Below are 26,648 nucleotides of genomic sequence, written 5' to 3' on the forward strand. Positions count from 1 at the left end.
GAGAGCTGTGGCTTTCTCCACTCTGTCCCGTCTCACAGAGCAGGTTGGATAACTGAGGGAGCCTTTGGCTCCTGCTGCTGTTAATCAAATCCCAGGCCTGTCAATAAATGTAACCAGCAGGTTTCGAAAGTGAGTCAGCTGAATGGATACTTGGGGGGTGGGGGTGCAGAAGGGAGCCTAGGAGTGCAGGCAGGGGACTCCAGAAAAGGAGGATCGGGGCGCCCCTGTGCAAAGCCATTACACAAGTATAACATGTTTTTTTTTTCTTTAATATAACAAACACACACACACCCCAAAAAGCTCAAAGGATTAATATCACTTTAATGGTTTCCTCTTTGGGTGCATTTTTAAACTCATTCTCCTTGTTGCTGTACCAGACAACTGAACACTTTCCATATTAGCCTGATAGTTGTGCCTAATGTTTAGTGTTTTTTTATTTTAACACCTAAAAGATCTTAATCAACTAACTTCAGGTTTCCTATGCAAGTTGTTGAGAACAGTTGAAGACACGCGGGCCAATTTAGCAGAATAAAAATGATTTTACTGCACCACAGCAGCTAGAATAACTATTTAAAAAAAAGCTTGGATCCTATTATTGTGGGTCAAAGCAGATCGTTGATAAGCTATGCTGAAATAAAGTAGTTGTAACGTTAACCAATGATTTAAATATCTCTTGAAGCAGACTGGCACAATTTTACATACAATCTCCATTCATCAGAAGGCACTAAAAGATCCTCAGACAATGCCAGTGGTAAAAAGAAAGCCACCCAAGTGTCCCCTTTATCATCCACTTCATCAGAATACAAATTTTATTCATAGTTCCAAGCCGTTGACAGGGCCATCACAAAGATATACCAGCAAATCTGAGCAAACATTAAAATAGTATTTATAACCTCATCACATCATGACTGTTCCAAGCTAAGCTTTTACTTTAATTAATCGGAGTAGTAAAGCATTTGGTCTATTGAAATTAATTCAGCTGACATTCATTCACTGATGAAATAAGTCCTGAGGTCTGGGCCGAATCCGAGAGTAAAGAACATAGCGTTTTACTTTGTAACAAAGCATATAATTTGATTCGACACAAGGCAGAAGAGGTCTCTGGACAGTGTCAATGTTCATTTTGTGCTGAGAATCTGCTCAATTATAAATTAGAACCTGGGACCATGAAATCTGCTTCTGTGGTAGGGAGACCGATATAATCCATCTGGGGTAGTACTTCACTTTATAGGTATTTGGCAGATCTTTTTTCTTCTTTTTCTAAAAACTTTTTATTTTATTTTATTTTTAGCAGCGATGTGGGATCTTGAATTCTATTTAGTCGTCATCAACAGTTGGCTTTATAGTCACGCCTCTTCTTATTTGACCCCATCCAATCAAACTGAAAAGAGAACAATTGAACAGACTTGAGACAAAGGAAAAATAAAATGTAACCAGAATTGTAAGGCTTACCAACTTAGTAGCAGTAGTGGATGGTCTTGGAATGTGTTCACCAACCACATCTCAAAATATTACTACCATCCACTTCCCTCCTCCCAAATCCTCTTGCTCCCTCCATCTCTCTCACCAACTCCTCCCATAGTCCCCACCCCACCGGAGCCTCTCCAATCCTCTGGAACGCTCTACCCCATTTTCTCTGGCTATTTACAAAAACCTCTAGTAAATGTGCAGCGCCAGATAAAAATGATACAATATTAAAAGCAGGATAGTAGGCAGTAATCACAATTAAAAAAAAGCAAATAATATATTATATATATATATATATATATATATATATTCCATTCAGAGCATAGTTGACAATTATACCATCAGCTCACCAAAAAATATAGCTACTAGGCACAGTCCGACATCCACCAGATATCACCAAGGTGCACAAGGAAAGCCCCACAAGTGAGCCTTCACCCAAAGCACTCACTAGATGAAGGATTTATGCAAGCATCAATCAGCAATATTCAGTACATGTCATAGGTGACATGTGGAGCAATTTCCAGAACACAGCACTAAATATAAAAAAGCTCACCAGCCAGGAGATCAGAGAAAGCTTATACAGTGTAGTATTTATTGAAAGTCTTAAAAATTACATAAAAGTATTGCAGCATAGTAAAACATAAGCAAGTGCACTTACAATGGGAGTCACCGCTCCAAACACGTGGACGTGGCAGCGTAACACGTTTTGTGCGCACGTTATCAAGGGAATGCCTCCAGCTGGGAGGCAAGAAAAACACATCAGGGAGGGGTCTACATGCTGACTTCATGCCATCACGTCTACGTGTTTGGAGCAGCCTCCGCTATTTAAAGTGCACTTGCTTTTGTTTTACTATGCTGCAGGAATTTTGTGGATTTTAAAGACTTTCAATAAACACTACACTATATACGCTTTCTCTGGGCTCCTGGCTGGTGAGCTTTATTATATTTAGTGCTGTGTTCTGGAAACAACTCCCCATGTCACCTATGGCATGTACAGAAGTTGACCGAGTACTGATTACTGAATAATTCTTACATAAATTGTTCATCTGGTGAATGCATTGTTTAGGTGAAGGCTCACTTGCGGAGATTTCTTTATGCACCGTGGATGATACCAGGTGGATGTCAGATTGTGCCTAGCTGATAGTAGAAAACTGTTAACTATGCACTGAATGGACTATTTTATGATTGGTGCGCTCACTATATACATATTTGAGGTTTGATATGCTCTGTTAACCTTTAGCCAATCCTTGAAATCTCATCTCTTCAGTGAAGACTAACCCAGCTACCTGAAAACTGTATTTTACTTGCTCCAACAACTCATCCCCACACATGTATTACCTTTTGTATTATTTGTCCCTACCTTTTAGATTGTAAGCTCTCATGATTAGGGTCCTCCAAATCCCTGTATTGAGTGGTATTGCAACTGTACCATACCCCTTTATTTTGTAAAGTGTTGCAAAAACCATATAAAAATAATGTGATATGGCTGCCTTCCATGAGAAAAACCATTTCACAAACATAAAAATAAGACAAACATCTATAAAACACCCCATACACAGTCAAGAGTACATGTGATGTGGCCAAAGTGGTACCCTTGTAACCAAAAATGTAACAGTAATGGAAACAAGAACTAGTAAACTTTACTGTCTTAACCACTTGCTGCCCGCCCTATAGGTAAACGACGGCTGCAAAGTGGTTTCAAAATCCTGACATCCTCAGGATTTTGAGCCGCTGCGCACCCCCGGGGGTGCGCATCGCGGCGATCGTTGTTGCAGGGTGTTAGTCTGACACCCAGCAACTACGAGCTTGGTAAAGAGTCTCTAAGGGAGACTCTTTACCACGTGATCAGCCATGTCCAATCATGGCTGATCACAGTGTAAATAGGAAGAGCCGTTGATCGGCTTTTCCTCGCTCGCGTCCGTCAGACGCGAGTAGAGAGCCGATCGGCTGCTCCTCTGACAGGGGGGGGTCTGCGCTGATCGATTATCAGCGCAGCACCCCCGACGATGCCCACACTGGACCACCAGGGACGCCACCAGACCACCAGGGATGCCCAGCACCAGGGAGATGCCACCAGACCACCAGGGATGCCAGTGCCCACAATGGGCATCACTGATTGGCATGCATTATTGTTTGGCACTGATTAGCATCCATCAGTACAATGCAATGCCGCCTATCAGTGCCCATCCGTGCCGCCTATCCGTGCCGCCCATCAGTGCCCATAAATGCCACTTCATTGGTGCCACCTCAGTGCCGCCTTATCAGTGCCTGTCAGTGCAGCCCCATCAGTGGAGAAAACATACTTATTTACAAAGTTTTGAAACTGAAACCAAAAAAAAACTTTTTTTTCTCAAAATTGTAAATTGTATTTTTTTATTTGTTTAGCAAAAAAAAAAAAAAAAATAGAGGTGATCAAATACCACCAAACAGAAAGCTCTATTTGTGGGGAAAAAAAATGATAAAAATTTCATTTGGGTACAGTGTAGCACGACAGCGCTGAAAGATCAAAATTGGTCTGGGCAGGAAGGTGTTTAAGTGCCTGGTATTGAGGTGGTTAAACAACTGCACTTTGAAAGTTAAAAATGAGTTCCACTTTGACAGATTATTTCTATATGAAAGAATGAATGGCAAAATAACTTTACCGCCAATGTTTTTCCACTCTTCTGCTGAGAGCTATTTTCTCTCCTACTTCTGTGCACACAGGGTTTGTGAGCACAATCTTTCCTAAATCGGCTTTTACAGCACTAACACGGCCTCCGGTGGACAGGGAACCAATGTTGACCATCAGAACCTCGTTCTTGGACAGTTTTTGCACCTAAAAACACAACAAAACAAAATCCATTTTAGAGCATAATTTTATTTGTTCTATAATGCAGTAAAAATAACTGAAAAAATATAGAACATTTTTGTTAAGTGCTTAAATGGTAAACCCTGATATTTTGTCTGAATTTCTACCATGTTTAATAGAACAAAAATACTTAAAATCTTCACCTTTGCTGCCTTTTTGTCTCCTTCTGTGCGAACTCCAAGGAGGCGTCGCAAAAGAAAGTAGGAAATTTCCAGCTCTGTAAAAATTTCAGGCAGTGCACCAACTGCACCAAGAACCTGTCCGACCATACGATCAGCACGACACAAAGTTGGGTCAATCTTCGTGCCAACACCTTAAAGAAGAAGAGGAAGAATTAGATCTGTGTACATCTGCAAACTTCAACAAAATGGCGCCGGAAAGCTGGGCAGGCGGGGGGGCTCCAGCTGATGGGAGAGCTGAGGGGGAGATTTCCTGTCCAGGCCAGCCCTCCCACAGTGGCAGAGCCCAGTTGCGGGGGTAACTGTTGTGACCCTGATAGTTTTGCCACTGGCCTGATCAGTGCCCATTAAATGCAGCCTCACCACTGCCCATGAAATGCAGCCCGATCACACAGAGCTCTGAAACAGATTTAAATATTCCGGCAGCAACTGTAACAATTTCCCGCCTCCCATGATACACGTTACACTGATTCAATACATCATTGGATCAGTGTTCTGTCTGTAGGAGGCGGGACTTTGTTACAGTCCTCCACCTCGCACAGACGAGGACATCATCACATCCGCCTGTCACTCAGCCACAGACAGAGCAGCCGTACGCCATCTATCCTGTCTTCTGCCTGTGGCTGAGTGACAGGCCCACCTGGGAGAGAGCCCAGCGCTCGCGGGTGTCCGTGAGCCCGCAGCCAAATATGGGCAACTTGGGATGTCTGCAACATGATCTTATTCTATTGTAGTTTAGAGCTCCATGGAGGGCCAAGACCAAGTTTCAACATGTAATGAGTGCCAGATAGATGCAGTTCATGTCTTGACAAGTTTACATGTGTCAAGTGCGTCTGGCTGCTTACATTCATTTCTATAATAAAAGGGTAAAGTTACAGTGGATGAATGCTGCTGCATGCTGAAGCCTAATAAAGTATTAAGTGTCCGGATGCTTTTCTGTGTGCATGTTTTTTTTACACTTTTTTGGTGCATTTTTTCCACCTCTTATCTTCACCTTAAGGACATTTGTGTTCCAGTGCATTTTTCATGCGTTTTACCACATTGCAGTACAGTTCAGTGCAGAGAACAAAAAAAAAAAAAAGCAGGCTTTTTTTCCTGGAACCGTAATGCACTGGAACTGACCATACTGATGTGAACTATGCCACTGAAAACCATATAACCTACTATCCATGGGTTTTTGATGCAAAAAAAAACAAACACTGGACTGGATGCGGTGTGAACTGGCCCTTAAAAATATGTCCAGCTATATATATATATATATATATATATATTTTTTTTTTTTTTTTTTGAGTGGGCAAAGATTAGAACCAGTCAGCCGCAAAGAACCTTTATGGGGTTTTGTTAGAGAAATTTCCATGAAAATCTTAACCAGAAACAAAATTAAAAATGTGTTATCTTAGTAAAGTATCAAAGGGTTATCAGCTTTATATTGCTGTCTGTTACAGATTTTCCATGGCTTCCTGTCTGCCATCATTGTTGGAGATAGAGAGATTTCCCCTCATGCACTATCCTAAGAACCTTGGAGAACAGGGAAAACGTCCAGGTGTTCCAATCATTTCCACCTCTATCCAAAACTAGAGGAAAAAAAAAAAAAGACTGGACTTATACTTCAAGTCAGGAAGTAGGATTAAACAACTTACCAATAAGGCCCCCAGGAGCAGCATATTGTAAGTCATTGTGCTCAGCAAACAGAGACACAATTTTTGAAAAAATTGGCTTGCACATAAGTTTTCCTTCACTATCCTTGGACACAATTCCAGGCCGAACTTCAATTTCTTGTCCCACCTAGAATATTAAGAAAAACAAATGAATTCTCATTTCTAGGCAAGTGTTCAGTTACACTGCACGTTAAAGTATTCCACATACAGCCAAAAGCCAATACAAATGTATATACACCTGTGCTATGTCAACAATCTTTGTAATTAAGACCCATTTCACACTGGAGGAGCTTTTCAGGCATTATAGTGCTAAAAATGGTACACGTCATGCCTCCCCAGTGTGAAAGCCTGAGTGCTTTCACACTGGGGGGGCTGTTCGCCTGCGGGATGTAAAAAAAAAAAAAAAAAAAGTCCTGCAAGCAGCATCTTTGGGGTGGTTTGGGAGCGGTGTTATACACTGCCCCAAAACACCCTGCCCACTAAAATGAATGGAAAGCGCTTTGGCAGAGAAGCAACACAGGTGCTTTTAACCCTTTCTTGGGCTGCTAACTTGGTGCTTTACCGCTAACGCATCCCTGCCCCAGTGTGAAAGTAGCCTTAAAATGTTGGCATCAAACAGCCGCATATTTCCATGCAATATTGCAATACCAGCTGTGCCGAGTGTGCGCCCTGCATGCTCCCGACACAGTTACTAGTAGCCAACGATTCCTGTCCGAGTTTGCAGATCGCACTGCGATATGCGAACTGATCTGGGGGTGTCATTAACATTTCACTGACACTCCCAGCAGTTCGCATAGGGCAGTGTGATGCAGGAACACGCCGCAGATTTGTGGCGTTCCCGCATCGCTCCAGTGTGAACCCAGCCTAATAAGCGATCGTTTTTCTGATCGCTGTATTAGTGTCACAGGTGACGCTAGTTAGGCAGGTAGGTATTTAGGTTCGCCGCAGCTTTTTATAGCGCCAGGGACCCCCATATACTACCGCATAAAGCCCCCCGATTGCCCCCTAGTTAACCCTTTCACCAGTGATCACCATATAACTGTTACAGGTGACGCTGGTTGGTTAGTTATTTTTTTATAGTTTCAGGGCACCCGCCATTATTACCTAATAAAGGTTTAACCCCCTGATCACCCGGCGGGTGATATAAGTTTGAGGGTCAGATAAGGTCTGCGTCGCCCCAGGCAGCGTCAGGTTAGTGCCAGTACCGCTAACACCCACGCGCAAAGCATACACCTCCCTTAGTAATATAGTATCTGATCAGATCTATATTAGCGTCGCCAGCAGTTTAGGTTTCCCAAAACGCATTGTTAGCGGGATCAGCCAAGATACCTGCTAGCACCTGCGTTTAGCCCCTCCGCCAAGCCCAGCCCACCCAAGTGCAGTATCGATCGATCACTGTCACTTACAAAACACAACACACATAACTGCAGCGTTCGCAGAGTCAGGCCTGATCCCTGCAATCGCTAACAGTTTTTTTTGTAGCGTTTTGATACAGTCGCTGACAGCCTAGGTGCTTTTTTACCTGTGAGTCTCACTAGTGTACCCCTAAATTTAGGGGTGTCTACTTTCCAAAATGGGGTCATATGGGGGGGGGGGGGTTTGTGCCATCTTGCCATCTTGGCATTTTATGGCCTTCAAAACTGCGATAGGTAGTGAGGAGTAAAATCAAAAATTTACACCCTTAGAAATCCTGAAGGCAGTGCTTGGTTTTCGGGGCCCTGTACGCGGCTAGGCTCCCAAAAAATCCCACACATGTGGTATCCCCGTACTCAGGAGAAGCAGCAGAATTTTGGGGTGTCATTTCACATATGCCCATGGCATGTGTGAGCAATATATCATTTAGTGACAACTTTGTGAAAAAAAAAAAAAAAAAAAAAAAAAAAGTTTGTAATATTCCCGCAACTTGTGGCAAAATATAAAATATTCCATGGACTCAACATGCCTCTCAGCAAATAGCTTGGGGTGTCTACTTTCTAAAATTGGGTCATTTGTGGGGGTTTTGTGCCATCTTGGCATTTTATGGCCTTCAAAACTGTAATAGGTAGTGAGGAGTGAAGTCAAAAATTTACGCCCTTAGAAAGCCTGAAGGCGGTGCTTGGTTTTCGGGGCCCCGTACGCGGCTAGGCTCCCAAAAAGTCCCACATATGTGGTATCCCCGTACTCAGGAGAAGCAGCAGAATGTATTTTGGGGTACAATTCCACACATAACCATGGCATGTGTGAGCAATATATCATTTAGTGACAACTTTGTGTAAAAAAAAAAAAAAAAAAAAAAAAAAAAAATTTTTTTTTGTCATTATTCAATCGCTTGAGGCAAAAAAATAAAATATTCAATGGGCTCAACATGCCTCTTATCAATTTCCTTAGGGTGTCTACTTTCCAAAATGGGGTCATTTGGGGGGGTTTTGTACTGCCCTGCCATTTTAGCACCTCAAGAAATGAGATAGGCAGTCAAACTAAAAGCTGCGTAAATTCCAGAAAACGTACCTTAGTTTGTAGATGTGACAACTTTTGCGCAAACCAATAAATATACAGTTATTGACTTTTTTTATTACCAAAGACATGTGGCTGAATACATTTTGGCCTAAGTGTATGACTAAAATTGAGTTTATTGGATTTTTCTAATAACAAAAAGTAGAAAATATCATTTTTTCAAAATTTGCGGTCTTTTTACGTTTATATCGCAAAAAATAAAAATCGCAGAGTCAGTCAAATACCTTTAAAAGAAAGCTCTATTTGTGGGAAAAAAAGGACGCAAATTTTGTTTGGGTACAACATTGCATGACCGCGCAATTACCAGTTAAAGCAGCGCAGTGCCAAATTGTAAAAAGACCTCTGGTCATTGACCAGCAAAATGGTCCGGTCTGAAAGTAGTTAAATGAAAACCTGTTACCACTTTTGGTAGGAATTCAGGATGAGGACATAAAACCACCTCATCCTTATGTATGATCAAGTATGGCTCTTTACAAGACAGAACCGCTAGTTCCGATACTCTTCTAGCAGAAGAAATGGCAACCAGAAAGATTATCTGTCAAAAAGAGCCAAGGGAATATCTCATAAAAGGCTCAAACGGCTGATTCTGCAAAGTCGATAAAACCAAATTTTAAATCCCAAGGATTTAAAAAAGGTGCCTTGATTGAGGGATTAATCCGTGTTAACCCCTGAATAAGCTACGCACCAAGAGTGGGAAGCAAGAGGCCATTGAAAAAAAAAAAAAAGAAGGAAGACTGACCAGGCCGGGATCTGGCTTTTGATAGAAGTCAAGGCCAGCTTCATTTCAAATCCCATATGCAGGAAATCAAGGATCCTGCCTATGGCATACTTCCTGGAGTGCCAACCCCTGGATACACACCAAGAAACATATGTCTTCCAGACTCTATAGTAAGATTTTGGAAGCTGGCTCCCTGGCATTAATCAAAGTAGACACTACCAAAGGAGATTGCCCACAATCTTTTATAAAGTGGGATTCAACAGTCAAACCTGTTAAATTTTTCATCCGTAAGGTAGGATGAAATACCGGACCATGTGCGAGAAAGTCTGGCTATAATGGCAGAGTCCCAAAGACTCCAGAAACACCTCCTTTCGTTCCTGCTTAATCCTGCGGAGAAGGCGCGGAAGTAGCAGAACTGGTGGAAATGCATAGATCAGTGAAAACTGATCCCATGGGAAGACGAATGCGTCTGTTCCACCTGCTAGTGGATCCCTTGTTCTCTACACAAAGTTGTCGACTTTGTTGTTGAATCTGGACATGAATAGGTCCATGTCCGGAATACCCCATCTCTGACATATCGTTAGGAAGATGTCGGGGTGAAGAGATCATTCTCCCATAAATAATTGTTGGCAACTCAAGTAGTCCGCCTGTCAATTCTCTATTCCTGAAATTAAAAATTGCCGATAAGTAAGGAATGTTGTGTTCTGTCCAAGCTAGAATATTCTTCATCCCTCTTTGGGCTGCAGAACTTCTCGTGCCCCCCTGGTGATTGATATAAGCCACCGCCATGGCCTTGTCGGACGGAAACCTGACAGGACAGTCCCGTAGTCTGACCGTCCCAGATTCTAGGGACAGATGTACTGCCCCAAACTTCCAAAATGTTGATAGGCAAGGTTCTCTAACCTAGACAGAATCTTCTTGCAGGGCAGCTCCCCAGTCTAGATGGCTGGCATCTGTTAACACTTTCCAGGATACAGGTAGAAAAGATTTTTCCTTTTGCTGGATAACCACCAATTTCTGCTCTGACTTGCGTCGGGAGCCAAGCATATTGGAAACAACCAAGGCCTGAATCTTTTTATTCCAGACCAACAGGATGGTGTTTTGAAGCAGTTAGAGTGAAAACTGCGTGTAAGGGACGGCCTCGAAGGAGGCCACCATTTCCCCTAAAAAGCTCATGCACAGCCGAATAGAAGAAGGATTTGTCTTTGTTTTGATAAGTTGAATTAGTCCTACAATGGAACAGATTCTTGGCTGGGGTAGGAATACCTTCTTCTGTATGGTATCTATAACCAGCCCCCAGTACTGTAATCTCCTTGATGGTTTTAAGGAGGAACTTCCTAGGTTGAGTATCCAACCCAGAGATTCCAGGTAGTTACAGCTGTGATCAGACTCTGGTTTAGACCTGAGATGAATGATCTATTAAAAGTAGATCTTCTTACTAGGCTAGGACCATTATGCCTTGAGCCCTTAATCTGGCTAAAGGTGGTGCCAGAATCTTTCAGAACACCTGTGGTGCTGTGGCTAAACCGAATGGCAGGGCCACAACCGAAATGATGATTTTATACTTCAAAGCTCAGAAATTTCTGGTGAGCGGGCAAATTTGGCACATGGAGATATGCATTATTGATATTGATTAAAGCCCAAAACTCCCCTCCTTGCAGGATGGACACAACCGTTCTCATTGTGCGAAAGGATCGGATGTTTAAGTGCCAATTCAGATCTTTAAGATCTAGAATGGGTCTTACCTCTCCGTTTGGTTCTGGAATCTTAAATGGTTTGAACCAAACCCCGTGCCCTGTTCCACTAAGGGAACCTCCGATATCGCCAACTGGGATAAAAGGTGATCCAGAGTAGGGCTGCAACTAACGATTATTTTCATAATCGATTAGTTGGCCGATTATTGTTTCGATTAATCGGTTAAAAACCTTTTTTAAAAAAAGGGGAAAAAAGTAATTGTGCTGCGATTTGTATTTTTACATTTTTTTTGGCCAATTTGTTGTTGGGCAGATTCAATAACACAAATTGCTGCAAAAACGTATTATTACATGCTTTTCTGCAGCTTCTCCATTGAAGTATATTGAACCAAAAAAACAAAATAGCACTGTTTTGTGTTTAAAAAAAAAAAAAAAAAAGTACTTGTCTTTTCCAAGCAGCTGAAAAAAATCATGGATATGAACGTGTCCCATAGGAAACAATGTAAATGAACTGTAGTGTGTTTCTGCAAATAGCACCAAAAACACATAGACGTGACCCAGGCCTGAAATGTTTAGTAACATAATGGGGCTAAAAAAAAACTAAAAATTAGTACAAAAAGAGCATTTTTTAATATGAGACAGTGAAAGTAATATTTACAGTAGCAATTTGCTCTTTTTGTACTATAAAGGGCTAATTTTAGTTTTTTTAACCCCATTATGTTACTGGCCGATTAATCGATTATGAAAATAATAATCGATTAATTTCATAATCGATTAGTTGTTTCAGCCCTAATCCAGAGGCCAGAAAGAGACTTCTTTTTCTCTGGATCCTTGGGAACATTTTCCCTTAGAAAAAACTAGGAGATGGAAACTCTCAGAACTCTAGTCGTAGCCTAGAGGAAAAAAGAAAAAAGAAAAGAAAAGAAAAGAAAAACTGTAGAAGCCACCCATCTGTCTTGACAATGTTCCTGCCAGATCTTGAAAATTGCAGGAGCCTTCCTCCCCACCTGAACTAGTGGGGGTGCCCCTTTATGAGGAGGCTTTAGCATTCTGCTTTGTGGGCTTTCTGCTAAGATCTCTTCTGACCCTGGTGCTGCCCTTAGGGACTTCCCATTGAACCCAACGGTTGAGGCCGTCGAGACTGCCTAGAGGCTGATGCCCCTGGCACAGGAGAGGCAGCACGATTAAAAAGGGCAAATATTTGAACTTCTTTACTGGTAAAAGAGAGCTTTTGCCATTAGAGGTCCTTTGGATGTACTTATCCAGATCGTCTCTAAATAGCTGTACACCATGAGAAAGGGAAAGGGAAAACTGGCTAAGAACTTTTTACACAGTGCTTCGGCTGACCAATTTTTCAGCCATAGAACTCTGCGAGAATGCACTAGTCCAAGCATAAGCCATGAGGCTTAAATGATGGAGTCCATCATAGCATCTACTCTGAGACATAGTGCGGCTGATAGACCAGACCATTGCTGGGCCTGCTGATCAGGCAGAATTTCAGGCATCTCCACAAACTGTTCCTTAATGGACTGAGATACACCAATTGCAGCAAGAGACAGCTGTGCTACTGAACTTGCTAAAGACATAGTTTTTAGAAAAAAAGTTCCAACTTTTTATCTGTTGGATCCTTTAACATCAGTGCATTATCCACCAACGGACATGCAAGATTCTTGCTCACTGAGGCGATTGCAATTGCGATTACCCACAATCCTGGACCTGCGACAGCACCCTGCCAGTAAAAAAACGTTATGGCCTTACTACCAAAAAGTACTGGATCCCAGGGTCCAGCTCGCTAAAAAGAAGCGTTCGCAAGCAAAACCTTGTTTCTTCGGACACGAGGCCCGATACCATCCATTTAGCCCATGAAAGGACATCAGAACAGATCCGGTCAGCATGGCTAGCACCAGCAAGGAAGCTTCCAGTGGAGCTCAGCACATCTTTACTCGTGACCAACACCTTAGACACTGGTGAAAAAAAACTGAGGACTCCCAGTAGTGGGCGGGGTTATATAGGGAGTACACTTGCCTTAAGGCGTCAGTGGCCCTATAACCCACATAATACGTACTATGGCTCTGTGTCCCCTGATGTAAGAAAATAAATAGGGGATAGTTTTATGGCATTTTTATTAATTTTTTTTTTTTAAATGGCGTCGATCAGCGATTTTTTTTTTTTTTTTTTTTTAATTGTGACTGCGAAAATATGGCGGACACATCGGACATTTTTGGGACCATTGTCATTTATACAGCAATCCGTGCTATACAAATGCACCGATTCCTGTGTAAATGACACTGGCAGTGGAGGGGTTACACTAGGTGGCAGTGTAGTGGTTGTGTCCAAGGAGAGTGTTTCCAACTGTGGGGGGGGGGGGGGGGGGGGGGGGGGCGTGGCTGTGTGTGACATCACGGATCTCTGCTCCAATCACAGGGAGCAGAGATCAGTGACACTGTCACTAAGTAGAACAGGGAGATGCTTGTTTACATATTAGCATCTCCCCATTCTTCCTCCCCGTGAGGCGATAGACTGTGGGACCCAAGACCCAACTCACAGAGCTTGCTGCAGACGAACGCCTCTTAAAAGGGCAACGTACAGAATACGTGATTCTGCCTGTACGAGCCCTTCTGCCGGCGTATATCGATGTGAGGCAGTCGGCAAGCGGTTAAGTCATGATGATTTTGCATCAAATCCATGCATTCTCATTTATTTGATAATCTTGACACCAACTCAGATCATTCAGCAATGCCGCTTACCTTTAATACCCCTTTCAAAATACTGCCTCCTGCTACTCCTCCTTTTAGATCATCAACTTCACATCCGGGCTTGTTGACATCAAAAGATCTGATAACTGGACACCAGCAAAATTTTAGTCATAACTTGCAACTGAATTATTCTAAAGTACAAGCAAAATACATGGTTTATAATCACAAAAAAAATACATTTTGCAACAAAAATCTGTTTCGCCTCATAATTTAAGCCATTCCACATGATAAACATGGGTTTACTTTACTAGTACCTTGTGGAGGACAGCTGATGGGTCCTATACCATCACCCTTTCTCTATATAATATAGCGTAGCTTTGGGTACCTTGGTTGCTCTGGATGAATTAGCACAGTTAGCCCTGTACATGCTCTTATCCAGCCTACTCCCCTCCGAGGGAGTGGTTTGGTTAGGTAAAGCCTTTCCAGCTCTCAGTTGGTGACTCAGTCCAAGTAAAATATATTATGCTTCACAATGCTTGATGAAGTGGGCACAGCAACCCATAAAACAAGTTGGAATTTGCCCAGGCCTAACCACACGATCAGCTTGCAAGATTTCAGATATATAGGCTGCTTTCACACTGGGGCGGTATTCAGGCGTTACAGCGCTAAAAATAGCGCCTGTGTAGCGCCTGAAAAAAACCGGCCCCTTTCCCTCCAGTGTGAAAGCCGGAGGGCTTTCACACTGGAGCGATGCGCTGGCAGGACGGTGAAAAAAGTCCTGCTAGCCGCATCTTTGGAGCGGTGTATTCACCGCTCCTATCCATTGAAATCAATGGGACACCGCGGCAATACCGCCGGCAAAGCGCCGATGCAGCGGCGCTTTGCGGGCGGGTTTAACCCTTTTTCGGCCGCTAGCGGGGGTTAAAACCACCCCGCTAGCGCCCGCAGACCGCCGCTAAAACGACGGTAAAGCGCCGCTAAAAATAGCGGCGCTTTACCGCCGACGCCGCTCCCGCCCCAGTGTGAAAGCAGCCTAAGTCTTTTTAGAGATATACAGAATTACCTAGGGTGTAGGTAATGAGGGTGTTATGTTAAGGACTGTATATATTGTCTAAATAAAAGTGATATTTGTTGTAAAATATATGTTGGTCTAAATGCAAAGATTAAAAAAGGTGAGCCAAACACATAAAAAAGGTCCCAAAGCCCAAAAAATATATAAAATAATTTGTAGAGGCTATGAAATAGGGATAGCAGCAGTGTTCTGGTGCTTGAGTGCGATTTCAATTGTTACTGATGCCAGGACATTTTCTACTCGCAGCAGCAACAGTCCAGACCCTAAAGTCTTAAGGATAGAAAACTGGCCCTTTGTTTAGAAAGTTTGGAGACCTCTGATCTAAACATACAAACACAGCAAACCTTACCAATTAGTCTGGGCTCTGAGGTGAAGTCTCGTAGAGGCACTGGGATTTTCTTTACAATATATTCGCAAACTACTTCAATATTGTATTTTAGCTGAGCCGATATTGGAATGATAGGAGCCCCCTCTGCAACTGTACCTGTAAAAGCAGCAAACATTAATAATCAGCAGAGTAAAAGTTCACCACAATGCAATCAATACCTTGGTGCACCATGAAACAGTATAAACAAACTAAAAGTCAAATAGGGCAGGGAGACAAAACTATTCACTGTTGTGATCTGCATTAATAGTCCACAAATACCCCCAGCTGTTTTTAAAATAAGGGTGCTCATCTCCAGTGCACACCTGCTGCTGGAGAGGAGCACTGTCACTTAGAACTCATTTGAAAATATGGGAGGAACTTGTTCCAAAAGGTTAACTTAGCTGTTAAAGAAAACATTTTCCATTAGGGCAGTGATGGCGAACCTTGGCACCCCAGATGTTTTGGAACTAAATTTCCCATGATGCTCAACTACACTACAGAGTGCATGAGCATCATGGGAAATGTAGTTCCGAAACATCTGGGGTGCCAAGGTTCACGTCACTGCACTAGGGTTTCTTTACAAAACACTTCTGTGTAAAAACGTTACACTGTAGCTAACTGAAGTGTCAGCAAAAACGAGTTATAATGTATCTCTGATAGTTAGTTATGCACAGAGCAGCCTGGATCCTCCTATTCCCGGGTTCCTCTTCGCTGCTCCTGGTCCCTCCCTCCAGTCGAGTGCCCCCACAGCATGCAGCTTGCTATGGGGGCACCCAAGCAGAGTTAAAGCTTCCCGTGTTCATTCAGACACAAAGCTGCCGTTCAGCCCCACCCCCTCTCCCTTGATTGGCTAACCGATTTTGATTGACAGCTGAGTGAGCTATTGCACCGCTGCTGTGTCTCAGCCAATCAGGAGGGAGAGTCCTGGACAGCCAAGGGACATCGCTGGACAGAGAGGGCGCTCAAGTATTAGGGAGTGCTGGGAAGGCTGCCACACACAGAAGGCTTTTTATCTTAATACATAAAATGCATTAAACCTTGTGCCTTTATAACTCCTTTAACCAGTTGCCGACCGGCTCACGCCGATATATGTCGGCAAAGTGGCACGTTCTCACAAAACAACGTATGGGTAGGTCTTCCCCTTTTAACCACTTGCTTACTGGGCACTTAAACCCCCCCTCATGCCCAGACCAATTTTCAGCTTTCAGCGCTGTCGCACTTTGAATGACAATTACGCGGCCATACAACACTGTACCCAAAATGAAATTATCATCATTTTTTTCCCACAAATAGAGCTTTCTTTTGGTGGTATTTAATTACAGCTGGGAGTTTTATTTTTTGCTAAACAAAAAAAGATGCAAAAAAAAAAAAAAAAAAATATCATGTTTAATAGTTTGTTATAAAATTTTGCAAACAGGTAATTTTTCTCCTTCATTGAAGTGCGCTGATGAGGCGGCACTAATAGGCATAGTTAAGGCGGCACAGATGGGGGGGCACTGATGGGCACGGATATGTGGCACTGGGGTGCAGCACCTTTGTTGAGGCAGATTGTGGGCACTGCTGGGTGGCACTTATATTTTATTGAGGTGGCACTGGCAGGTGGGCACTGGCAGGGGGCAGGTGGGCACTGGCAGGGCTGGCCGTGATCGGGACTGATGTCCCGATCACGGCTGCCGGTGATCGGCTCTTTTTTTTCTCCTCGCGCTGTCAGCGCGAGGAGGAATAATAGCCGATTACCGGCTCCGTTGTATCACATGATCAGCTGTCATTGGCTGACAGCTGATCACGTGATAAGGGGTCGGGATCGACCCCTTGCTCGGATCGGTGATCAGGTGAGTCTCATAGACTCGCCGATCACAGAGCGCGCGCCCCTCAGGGGGCGCGCAGGCCGCTCGTGCACGGGACGTCAATAGACGTAGTCCCAGCAAAGGAGGTCCGCGCTGTAGCCGTCATTCAGCTATAGCGCGGGTCTCAAGTGGTTAAAGCTAGCAGAGGTGTGCGCGCGGCCGCTGCACAGTGGGGAACCTGATGCACATGGACGGCGGCGTGAACGTGGGCCCGAGAGCCAGAATGGGGATTTGTGTGTGTAAATGCACAAATCCCTGTTCTGTCAGGGGAGAGGAGACAGATTGGTTGTTCCTAGCAAGTAGGAACAGCGATATGTCTCTTCCCCCAAGTCAATCTCATCCCCCTACAGTAATGCATGCTCACTCCCAAGCCTGCTCTGTGTTTCCATGGAATGCATTCAGGTAGAAAACCTTGTACCTTTTAGAACCAATTTAGGATTACATTTTTCTAAAAAGAAGACCAGTTTATTCAAAGTCAAATCACAGTTACCTTCTTGAAGCTAAACCTTTATGGATGTTTGCAAAAATAACCTCTAATGATGAGTGCCCTATGTGTAAAAAGCGCTACAGTGGTAAAAGATTTATTACAGACACTACTGTAAGCGCCAAACTTTAAAGCGGTGGCCAGCTGAAAAATACATTTATTTTTAAAAAAGTCAGCAGCTACAAAAAAAAAAAAAATAATAAAATAAAAAAAATAAATAAAACAAAAACAAACCAACACTGTAGCTGCTGACTTTTAAGAAGCACACTTACCTGTCCAGGGTGCCCGTGATGTCGGCCGCCCGAGGCCAACCCGTCCCTCGGCACCACCATTCCAACTAAGGGAAACTGGCCTTGTGGCATCAATGCCCGTTTCCTACTGCGCATGTGCGAGTCGCACATCGCTTTGTGAATGGCCGGCTGTGTCCTGGGACACACACAGTTCTCAAAACACAGCGCGCCCCATTGCCCAGAAGACAAAGCAAGGAGGAGAAAACTGAAGATCACTGCAGTGTAGGAAGTGGCAGATTAGGATGATCTGCCTAGCAACAGCCATTTTTTTTCCCAGATTTTTAGGAACAATTGTATGTTTTATTTTTTTTAGGGTGGCCCTCCGCTTTAAGCATTGAAGCTTATAGTTTGTGAATAAAGTTTTAGCCAACACACAGCACATTAGAGGCAGCCTAGTTTTACACAGAAAATGTCCAAATGCCCCCCTCCCCACCCCTGGAGGAAAGATCTAGTGACCTTACCTTGTACAAATGCAAGGATCTGCTCATACTGTTCCTTGGCTTGACTCTCTTTTACCAGGTCGATCTTATTTTGTAAAATAAGAATGTGCTTTAGTTTCATAATTTCAATAGCTGCCAAATGCTCAGATGTCTGGGGTTGTGGACAGGATTCATTGCCAGCTGGAAATTCAAAAAATTTAAAAGAACAGTTAACATCTGTAATACATATACAGCTACACAAAAAGGAATGGTATATGAAAGGTTTATTGTAAAGGACTCCTGCACAAAAATCAATGGAATGCCATTGCTTAACCCCTTTTGAAAATGCTAGTTGCCTAGATGTTGTTTACGGCTTCAATAGCCGAGAACAAGAACATGGTCTGTAAAGTCACAACTGATCTCCATCCTTATTCTGGCTCATCAGTTTAAAGCATTTATCCCAGAGACTTGTAATACTGCCTGTAAACTAGCATTTTAAGACTAGGCCAGCAATGGACAGTCCAATGACCCAGGTAGGAGATTCTTGAGAAAGGGGGTTCTTGCATCCTCAAAACGATTTTTTTCCCCCTCTTTCACCAGGATCTAACTGTAGCTCACTGTACCTATATGCATTTGTTAGTGTAAGCCAACAGTGCAGTGAATATCTGTTGTATTATGCTTGATGTTATATGGCCCATTTGGATATTTGTATGTACAGTTGTGCTCATACGTTTACATACCCTGACAGAATTTATGATTTCTTGCCCATTTTTCAGAGAATATGAATGATAAACTTTCACTCATTGTTAGTGTCTGGCTGAAGCCATTATCAACTGTGTTTACCCTTTTCAAATCATAATCACAACAGAAACTACCCAAATAACCCTGATCAAAAGTTTACATACCCCAGTTCTTAATACTGTGTATTGCCCCCTTTAAAAACATTAATGACAAGTCTTTTGTGGTATTTGTGGATGAGGCTCTTTATCTTCTCAGGTGGTAAAGCTACCCATTCCTCTTGGCAAAAAGCCTCCAGTTCCTGGAAATTCTTGGGCTGTCTTGCATGAACTGCATGTTTGAGATCTCTCCAGAGTGGCTCAATGATATTGAGGTCAGGAGACTGAAATGGCCACTCCAGAACCTTTACTTTATTCTGCTGTAGCCAATGACAGGTCGATATGGCCTTGTGCTTGGATTATTGTCACGTTGGAATGACCACGTACGTCCCATGCGCAGCTTCCTGACTGATAAATGCACATGTTCCTCCAGTAGGATTTGATAACAAACATCTTGCCATCAAATTTCCTGTGCCTTTGTAGCTCATACATCCCCAAAACATCAGTGATCCACCTCTGTGTTTCACAGTAGGAATGGTGTAGCTTTCATCATAGGCCTTCACGATTCCTCTGTAGGGCTGTCCCGATACCAATACTAGTATCAGTACAGATATCGAGCAGTTGTGCGAGTACTTGTACTCGCACAAATGCTCCCGATGCCAGATCCGATACCTGAGAGAGATTAGGCGACCCAGCACAACCGGAAGTCAGTGGGCGGAACACCGGAAGTGACCCTCCGTGTTGACATCAGTGGTTGGACATCCCGACGCCCATTTCTGTACACCCTGAACTCAGCCACAGTAAGGCAGCAGCAGACATCTTGTTACACCCAGCCCATGTAGTTCGGCCGCTGCTGCTTTCATGCGGCCAAGTGCAAGGAGCACCAAGATGCAGGCAGTCTTTCCTCATGGCATTTCAGTGCCTACCCATCAGTGCCACCTATCCGTGCCCAATGCCCATAAGTGCCGCTTATCAGTGCCACCTAATCCTATCAATGCTGCTTAATCAGTGCCAATTCATCTGTATTGTGCTTTGAAAATGGTCACACGACAAAAAAAATATAGCATCAGTAAATCGGTATTGGCGAGTACTTGAAAAGTATCGTAATTGTACTCGGTCTTAAAAAAGTGGTTGTCTCTGTGCTGTTTGGGGTATTGTAAGAGGGATACTTTGTGGCATTTGTGTAGTAATGGCTTTCTTCTGGCGACTCGACCATGCAGCCCATCTTTCGTCAAGTGCCTCCTTATGCATCTTGGAACAGCCACACCACATGTTTTCAGAGAGTGCTGTATTTCCACTGAAGTTATTTGGGGGAGTTTTCTTTGCATTCCAAACTATTTTCCTGGTCTACCTGACCATGGTTTGGTTTCAACAGAACCCCTCATTTTCCACTTCTTGATTAGAGTTTGAACACTGCTGTTTGGCATTCTCGATTCCTTAGATATCTTTTTATATCCCTTTCCTGTTTTATACGGTTCAACTACCTTTTCCCTCAGATCCTTTGACAATTCTTTTGCTTTCCCCAAGATTTACAATCCAGAAACCTCAGTACAGCACTGGATGAAAGATGCAAGGGTCTGTCAGGAGTCTAGACACCCTCCCAAGCAAACAGATCACAGGTGAGGATTGGTTGCCTTTAAAGAGGAAGTAAACCCTAATGGGTTTACTTCCTCTTTCATTCCCTGAAAAGGCAAAGCATAATGGACTACTAGGCATCGCATAGTAGCCCATTAAGTGTCACTTACCTGACACAGGAGCCAGCGATGTCACCGCTGTCCCCTGTAGTCCGGCGCATCCATCTTTTCAGTGGGGTCTCGCAGCTCTGCCGCTGTCATTCGGTTCAGTTGTTGGAAATGCCGCGCACAGTGTGCCGCTGTCTTCGGCGCATGCGCCGTAGACAGCGGTGCCTGTCTTCGGGCAAATATCTCCTAAACCGTATAGGTTTAGGAGATATTTCTTGGACCTACAGGTAAGCCTTAATCTAGGCTTACCTGTAGGTCAAGGTGGTTTGTAAGGGTTTACAACCACTAATAGCCATTGAAAACCCTTTGTGTTAACTTGTGTGCATGTTATCAGGCCAAAATCACCAGGGAATGTAAACTTTTGATCAGGGTCATTTGGATAGTTTCTGTTGCGATTATGATTTAAAAAGGGTAAACACAGTTGATTCATAAATGGCTTCAGCCAAGCACTAACCGTAAGTGAAAAAAAGTTTGTTATCATGCATATTCTCTGAATCAAATTCTGCCAGGGTATGTAAACTTATGAGCACAACTGTACATTTAAATTTTCTTCTCCCCAATACCTGAAACTGCAGTATTTGGGACTCCAGCAGCCAACAGAGTAGCACAAGCACCAGTGATGCCCGATTTCCTGTGAACTTGTGCTTTTGCAAACCATACATACTCAAAGTAACAGCAATTACATTTTCTGTTTAGGACATTGCCTAGCTAGAAAACACACATACAGAGCAGTGGTTACTAGTCACAGAGCACAAAAATGACAACTCTAAAAGAATGCACACTCACCTATTAACAACAATGCTGCATCCATTACAGCTGCACCGTTCAGCATAGTGGCCATCAAAATGTCGTGGCCTGGGCAATCTACAAAGGATACATGTCTGCCAAACAAAGTCATACAATGTTAACTTGCAACAAAAACCAAACCATCCACTTCAAAACATTTTCTCTTTTTGACTCATATTTAGTACACCACCCACAGCTTGCTTAACCATGCATAATTAAAAACCACCCATTACCTGACTAATTTAAAATGTCCCTTTGTGTTGGGTAGATCTGTTGGAAATTCATCAGGGGTGCTGCTGCCACAGGAGCGATAGCACTCAGGCCTAGGACAGCTTGGGTCATCAAGTTTGAAAATCTGCAAAGACAAAATTAATTAGCTGCAAAACACTAGGGAAATACAATACTGACTTTCATCATCAAAAAGTCTCCCTTAAAGAGGAAGTAAACCCTGATGAGTTTACTTCCTCTTTCATTCTGCAAAGGTAAAGCATAATGGACTACTATGCATTGCATAGTAGTCCATTATGTGTCACTTACCTGACACAGGAGCCAGCGATGTCACCGATGTCCCCTGTAGTCCGGTGCATCCATCTTCTCTGTGGGTCTCACCGCTCCGCCGCTGTAATTCGGCGAAGCCGTGATGACGTCAAACCGCGCATGCGCACGGGAGCCGCCACATGCGGCATATTGCTGCTGACGGCGGCACGCTCAGTGCGCCTGCGCCCTTCATCAATTTAGCCCAAGATGTATTCTGATACATATTTTTAGTGGAAAAAAAATCCCAATAAGCATACATTGATTGGTTTGTGCAAAAGTTATAGCGTCTACAAACTATGGGATATTTTTATGGAATTTTTATTTATTTACTAGCAATGGTGGCCATCAGTGACTTATAGTGGGACTGCAATATTGCAGCAGTTAGGGCACTGACACTTTTAATGGACCAGTGACAAAAATAAACTGCACTGTCACTGTACTAACAACACTGGCTGGGAAGGGGTTAACATCAGGGGTGATCAAAGAGTTTAATGTGTATCTGCGCCGTAGACAGCTGTGCCTGTCTTTCGGTAAATATCTCCTAAACCGTGTAGGTTTAGGAGATATTTCTTGGACCTACAGGTAAGCCTTAATCTAGGCTTACCTGTAGGTCAAACTGTGTTGTAAGGGTTTACAACCACTTTAAAGCAACAATATGTACTCGGCAACAATTGTCCTTATGTCACAAAAATCAAAACTCTAATGGAGGTCATCAGATCCAGCCGATTGTCTTGAAAATGATCAAATGAATCAGATCTGGGAAGTTAGGTATGGACATCCTAAGGACACTGAAAGCAGTTAGATGAAAACCCCATATACTATCAAGGGTAGTAATTGTATGCCTTGCACTTTATATTAAGGTTAAAACAATCAGTATGGACAGCCACTTTAGGTACAAGTGGCTCAAGTAGGTCAAACATTGCTAATAACCAGCACATACAGGAACACCTAAAGGGAGCCTCACAGGAAAGTTGTAAGTAGAGCTGCACGATTCTAGCTAAAATGAGAATCAATTTTTTTTGCTTAGAATAAAGATCACAATTCGCTCACGATTTTCACACCGTAACATCTTTTGTATTATATTTTTTTTAAATTCATTAAAAGTGTTTTTCACAAAAAAAATTGCATTTGAAAGACCACTGTGCAAATACAGTGTTACATACAATATTGAGCCACAATAGTAGTGAAACTAATATTAATAAGAAGCAAATGAATATCAAATCCAAAATGCATAACATTAAAAATTATAAAAACATCTGCAGTTCATAAAAAATAAAAATAAAAAAATAAAAAACGCAGAGAATGGGAAAATGCTATATGCACATAAAAAAAAAAAAAAAAAAAAAAAATCATGAGAGGTCAAGGCACTACAACATCAATGAATCAGTCCTTTATGTAACCCCATCCAATTGTTATACGGGGGACTTCTAATATATACAGTAGTGTGGAAATGTGATATTTGATGTTCAAGTTCCACCAATAGCAAACTTCTAAGAAGATGGCAGGTGCACTTATCATAGAACAATAATGGGTACTCTTACCCTAAGGTGTGGACCCACACACCGTAATGGTGGGTCAATCATGCATCAAAGTGAATCCACCACAAATGGTCCTCCAAAAGGAACAATCGAACTCCCGGCTCTCGATCATGATATCCAATGCAGGTTGTCTGCACTTTTGGGGAGTTCGAGAAACAGACAACCTGCATTGGATATCACGATCGAGAGCCGGGAGTTCGATTGTTCCTTTTGGAGGACCATTTGCAGTGGATTCACTTTGATGCACGATTGACCCACCATTACGGTGTGTGGGTCCACACCTTAGGGTAAGAGTACCCATTATTGTTCTATGATAAGTGCACCTGCCATCTTCTTAGAAGTTTGCTATTGGTGGAATTTGGACGCCTGACCTCTCCAGGATTTTTTTTTTATGTGCATAGCATTTTCCCCATTCTCTGCGATTTTCTATGAACTGCACAGATTATTTGTTATAATTTAATGTTATGCATTTTGGATTTGATATTCATTTGCTTTTTATTAATATTTATTAGTTTCACTACCATTATTGTGGCTCACTGTTTTCAGCGAGTTAACTCTCACAGATTTTATCACAATTTTTTTTTTTGATATTTGTCTGGTGTGCATTGTCACTAGTATCTCACATTATTTAGCGCTGCAATTTCTGTTTTTTATGTTTTCACAATTCATCATCGTTGTTGCTGGCAGCGCAATTATATTTAAATTTTTTGACATAAAATATTGCAACAACCGCCATTTTGTTCTCGAGAGATAGAGGAGATAGAGAGATAATTTGTTTGGGGGTTCCAAATAATTTTCTAGCAAAAAAAATACAGATTTTAACTTGTAAGCAACAAGCGTCAGAAAAAGATTTGGTCTTTAAGTGGTTAAAGTGGTTGTAAACCCTTACAAACCACTTTGACCTACAGGTAAGCCTCCATGAAATATCTCCTAAACCTACACAGTTTAGGAGATATTTGCCAAAACACAGGCACAGCTGTCTACGGTGCATGCGCCATAGACAGCGGTGCGCAGGCGCACTGAGCGCGCCGCTGTCAACAGTGATATGCCGCGAGTGGCGGCTCACATGCGCGGGAGTGACGTCATCGCGGCTCCGACGAATGACAGCGGCGGAGCAGCGAGACCCACCGAGAAGACGGATGCTGCAGACTACAGGGGACAGCGGTGACTTCGCTGGCTTCTGTGTTAGGTAAGTGACACATAATGGACTATTATGCGATAGTAGTCCATTATGCTTTACCTTTGCAGGGAATTAAAGAGGAAGTAAACCCATCAGGGTTTACTTCCTCTTTAAACTAACTTCATTTAAAGACCGAAGTTCATTTCTTTGATCTAAAAGAAGAAAAAGATACTTTGTTTATAGTTATCTCCCAGCGCTGACAATTTTTATTTTTTTTTGACAACTGTGAGTAGAGAGCAGAATTGAGGAAATGCTGGGTTAACATTGCTAAGGGTGTTGAATCAAGATGATGGATTTTTTTTTTTTTGACTACCAGGCAGTCATCTTCATCCTTGGAGTGGAGGGTCAGGACACACACAAAAAACAAAAACAAAAAAAACACTGTTCTTAATCAGACCCTCATCGAGCAGTAAAGAGGAAAGGGACAGTCTTGGAGCTTGTATGTTCTAGCCAGCAATACATGTCCCGATGCTAATATCCTTCCGATACCAAGTACTTGCAAAAATGCTCCCGATACCTAGTCTGATACCTGGAAACTCAGGAACAAGATCGGTGTGGCGGCAGGGGAAGTTATAATCATGACAGCCGATTCTCCTCCTCTCCCCTCCATGGCTTTCAGCTGCTATACAAATTTTTATATATATATATATATATATATATATATATATATATATATATATATATATATATATATATATATATATATATATATATATATATATATATATATATATATATCTCATACATACATACACAGTTGTGCTCATAAGTTTACATACCCTGGCAGAATTAGATTTTTTTTGGACATTTTTTCACTCATGGTTAGTGTTTGGCTGAACCCATTATCAACGTTTTATTTTTTTTAATCATAATGAGAACAGAAACTACACAAATGACTCTGATCAAAAGTTTACATAACCCAGTTCTTAATACCGTGTATTGCCCCCTTTAACATAAATGACAGCTTGAAGTTATTTGTGGTATTTGTGGATGAGGCTCTATATCTTCTCAGATGATAAAGCTGCCCATTCCTCTGGGCAAAAGCATCCAGTTCCTGTAAATTCTTCGGCTGTCTTGCATGAACGGCACGACTGAGATCTCCTCAGAGTGTCTCAATAATATTGAGGTCAGGAGACTGAGATGGCCACTCCAGAACCTTCACTTTATTCTGCTGTAGCTAATGACAGGGCAACTTGGCCTTGCGTTTTGGACCATTGTCATTTTGGAATGTTCAAGTACGTTCCATGGTCAGCTTTCTGCCTGACGAATGCAAATGTTCCTCCAGTATTTTTTGATAACATACTGCATTCATTCTTCGCCATTAGCAATTGCGATAAGAACAGCAAGGGGGATACAGGGATTTAAGAGAGATGGGGGAAGAAAGGATTGCATTATGGTGACATTTTGTTCTTCCTCGGAGATAGACTCATCCTTAGCGGTGGATATGAACATTGTGGAGGATTTTGGGAAGATATCAGGCCTGGTAATTAACTGGGAGAAATCGGCTTTGATGCCAGTAGACCCAATGAATCCCCTCCCATCCTCAGTGGGGCAATTAAGGGTGGTAGATAGGACGAGGTATCTAGGAGCATGGTTAACAAGGAACCCAGATCAGTACATTAAGGATAATCTTGCCCCCCTTTTGCTTAAATTCAAGCGGAAATGCGACATATGGAGCCATCTCCCCCTGTCAGCTTCCGGAAGAATCAGCCTCATAAAAATGATCTGGATGCCCCAGCTTCTGTACCAGCTACATAATTCCCCAGTTTGGATCGGAATGGGATGGTTCAAGAAAAT

General features: G+C 42.6%; 1 protein-coding gene across 1 annotated transcript in view; it reads right to left on the minus strand.

Annotated features, from left to right (window-relative positions):
- Positions 1–779: 779 nt before the first annotated feature.
- The window catches only part of EIF2S3 (eukaryotic translation initiation factor 2 subunit gamma), a 39,510-nt gene continuing 13,641 nt past the window's right edge, over positions 780–26,648 (minus strand). The window contains exons 4-12 of the mRNA XM_077480692.1: positions 21,830–21,951; positions 21,597–21,691; positions 18,275–18,433; positions 15,175–15,309; positions 13,805–13,899; positions 6,135–6,279; positions 4,459–4,628; positions 4,110–4,282; positions 780–1,381 (exon numbers count right to left, since the gene is read on the minus strand). Of these exons, the coding sequence (XP_077336818.1) occupies positions 1,318–1,381; positions 4,110–4,282; positions 4,459–4,628; positions 6,135–6,279; positions 13,805–13,899; positions 15,175–15,309; positions 18,275–18,433; positions 21,597–21,691; positions 21,830–21,951 (1,158 nt within the window). The 3' untranslated portion in view covers positions 780–1,317. The remainder of the gene's footprint in view (positions 1,382–4,109; positions 4,283–4,458; positions 4,629–6,134; positions 6,280–13,804; positions 13,900–15,174; positions 15,310–18,274; positions 18,434–21,596; positions 21,692–21,829; positions 21,952–26,648) is intronic.

This window comes from Lithobates pipiens, unplaced genomic scaffold (assembly GCF_037356315.1).
Source record: "Lithobates pipiens isolate NorthernLeopardFrog02 unplaced genomic scaffold, aLitPip1_a1.2 Scaffold_16, whole genome shotgun sequence".
NCBI classification, from domain to species: Eukaryota; Metazoa; Chordata; class Amphibia; order Anura; family Ranidae; genus Lithobates; species Lithobates pipiens.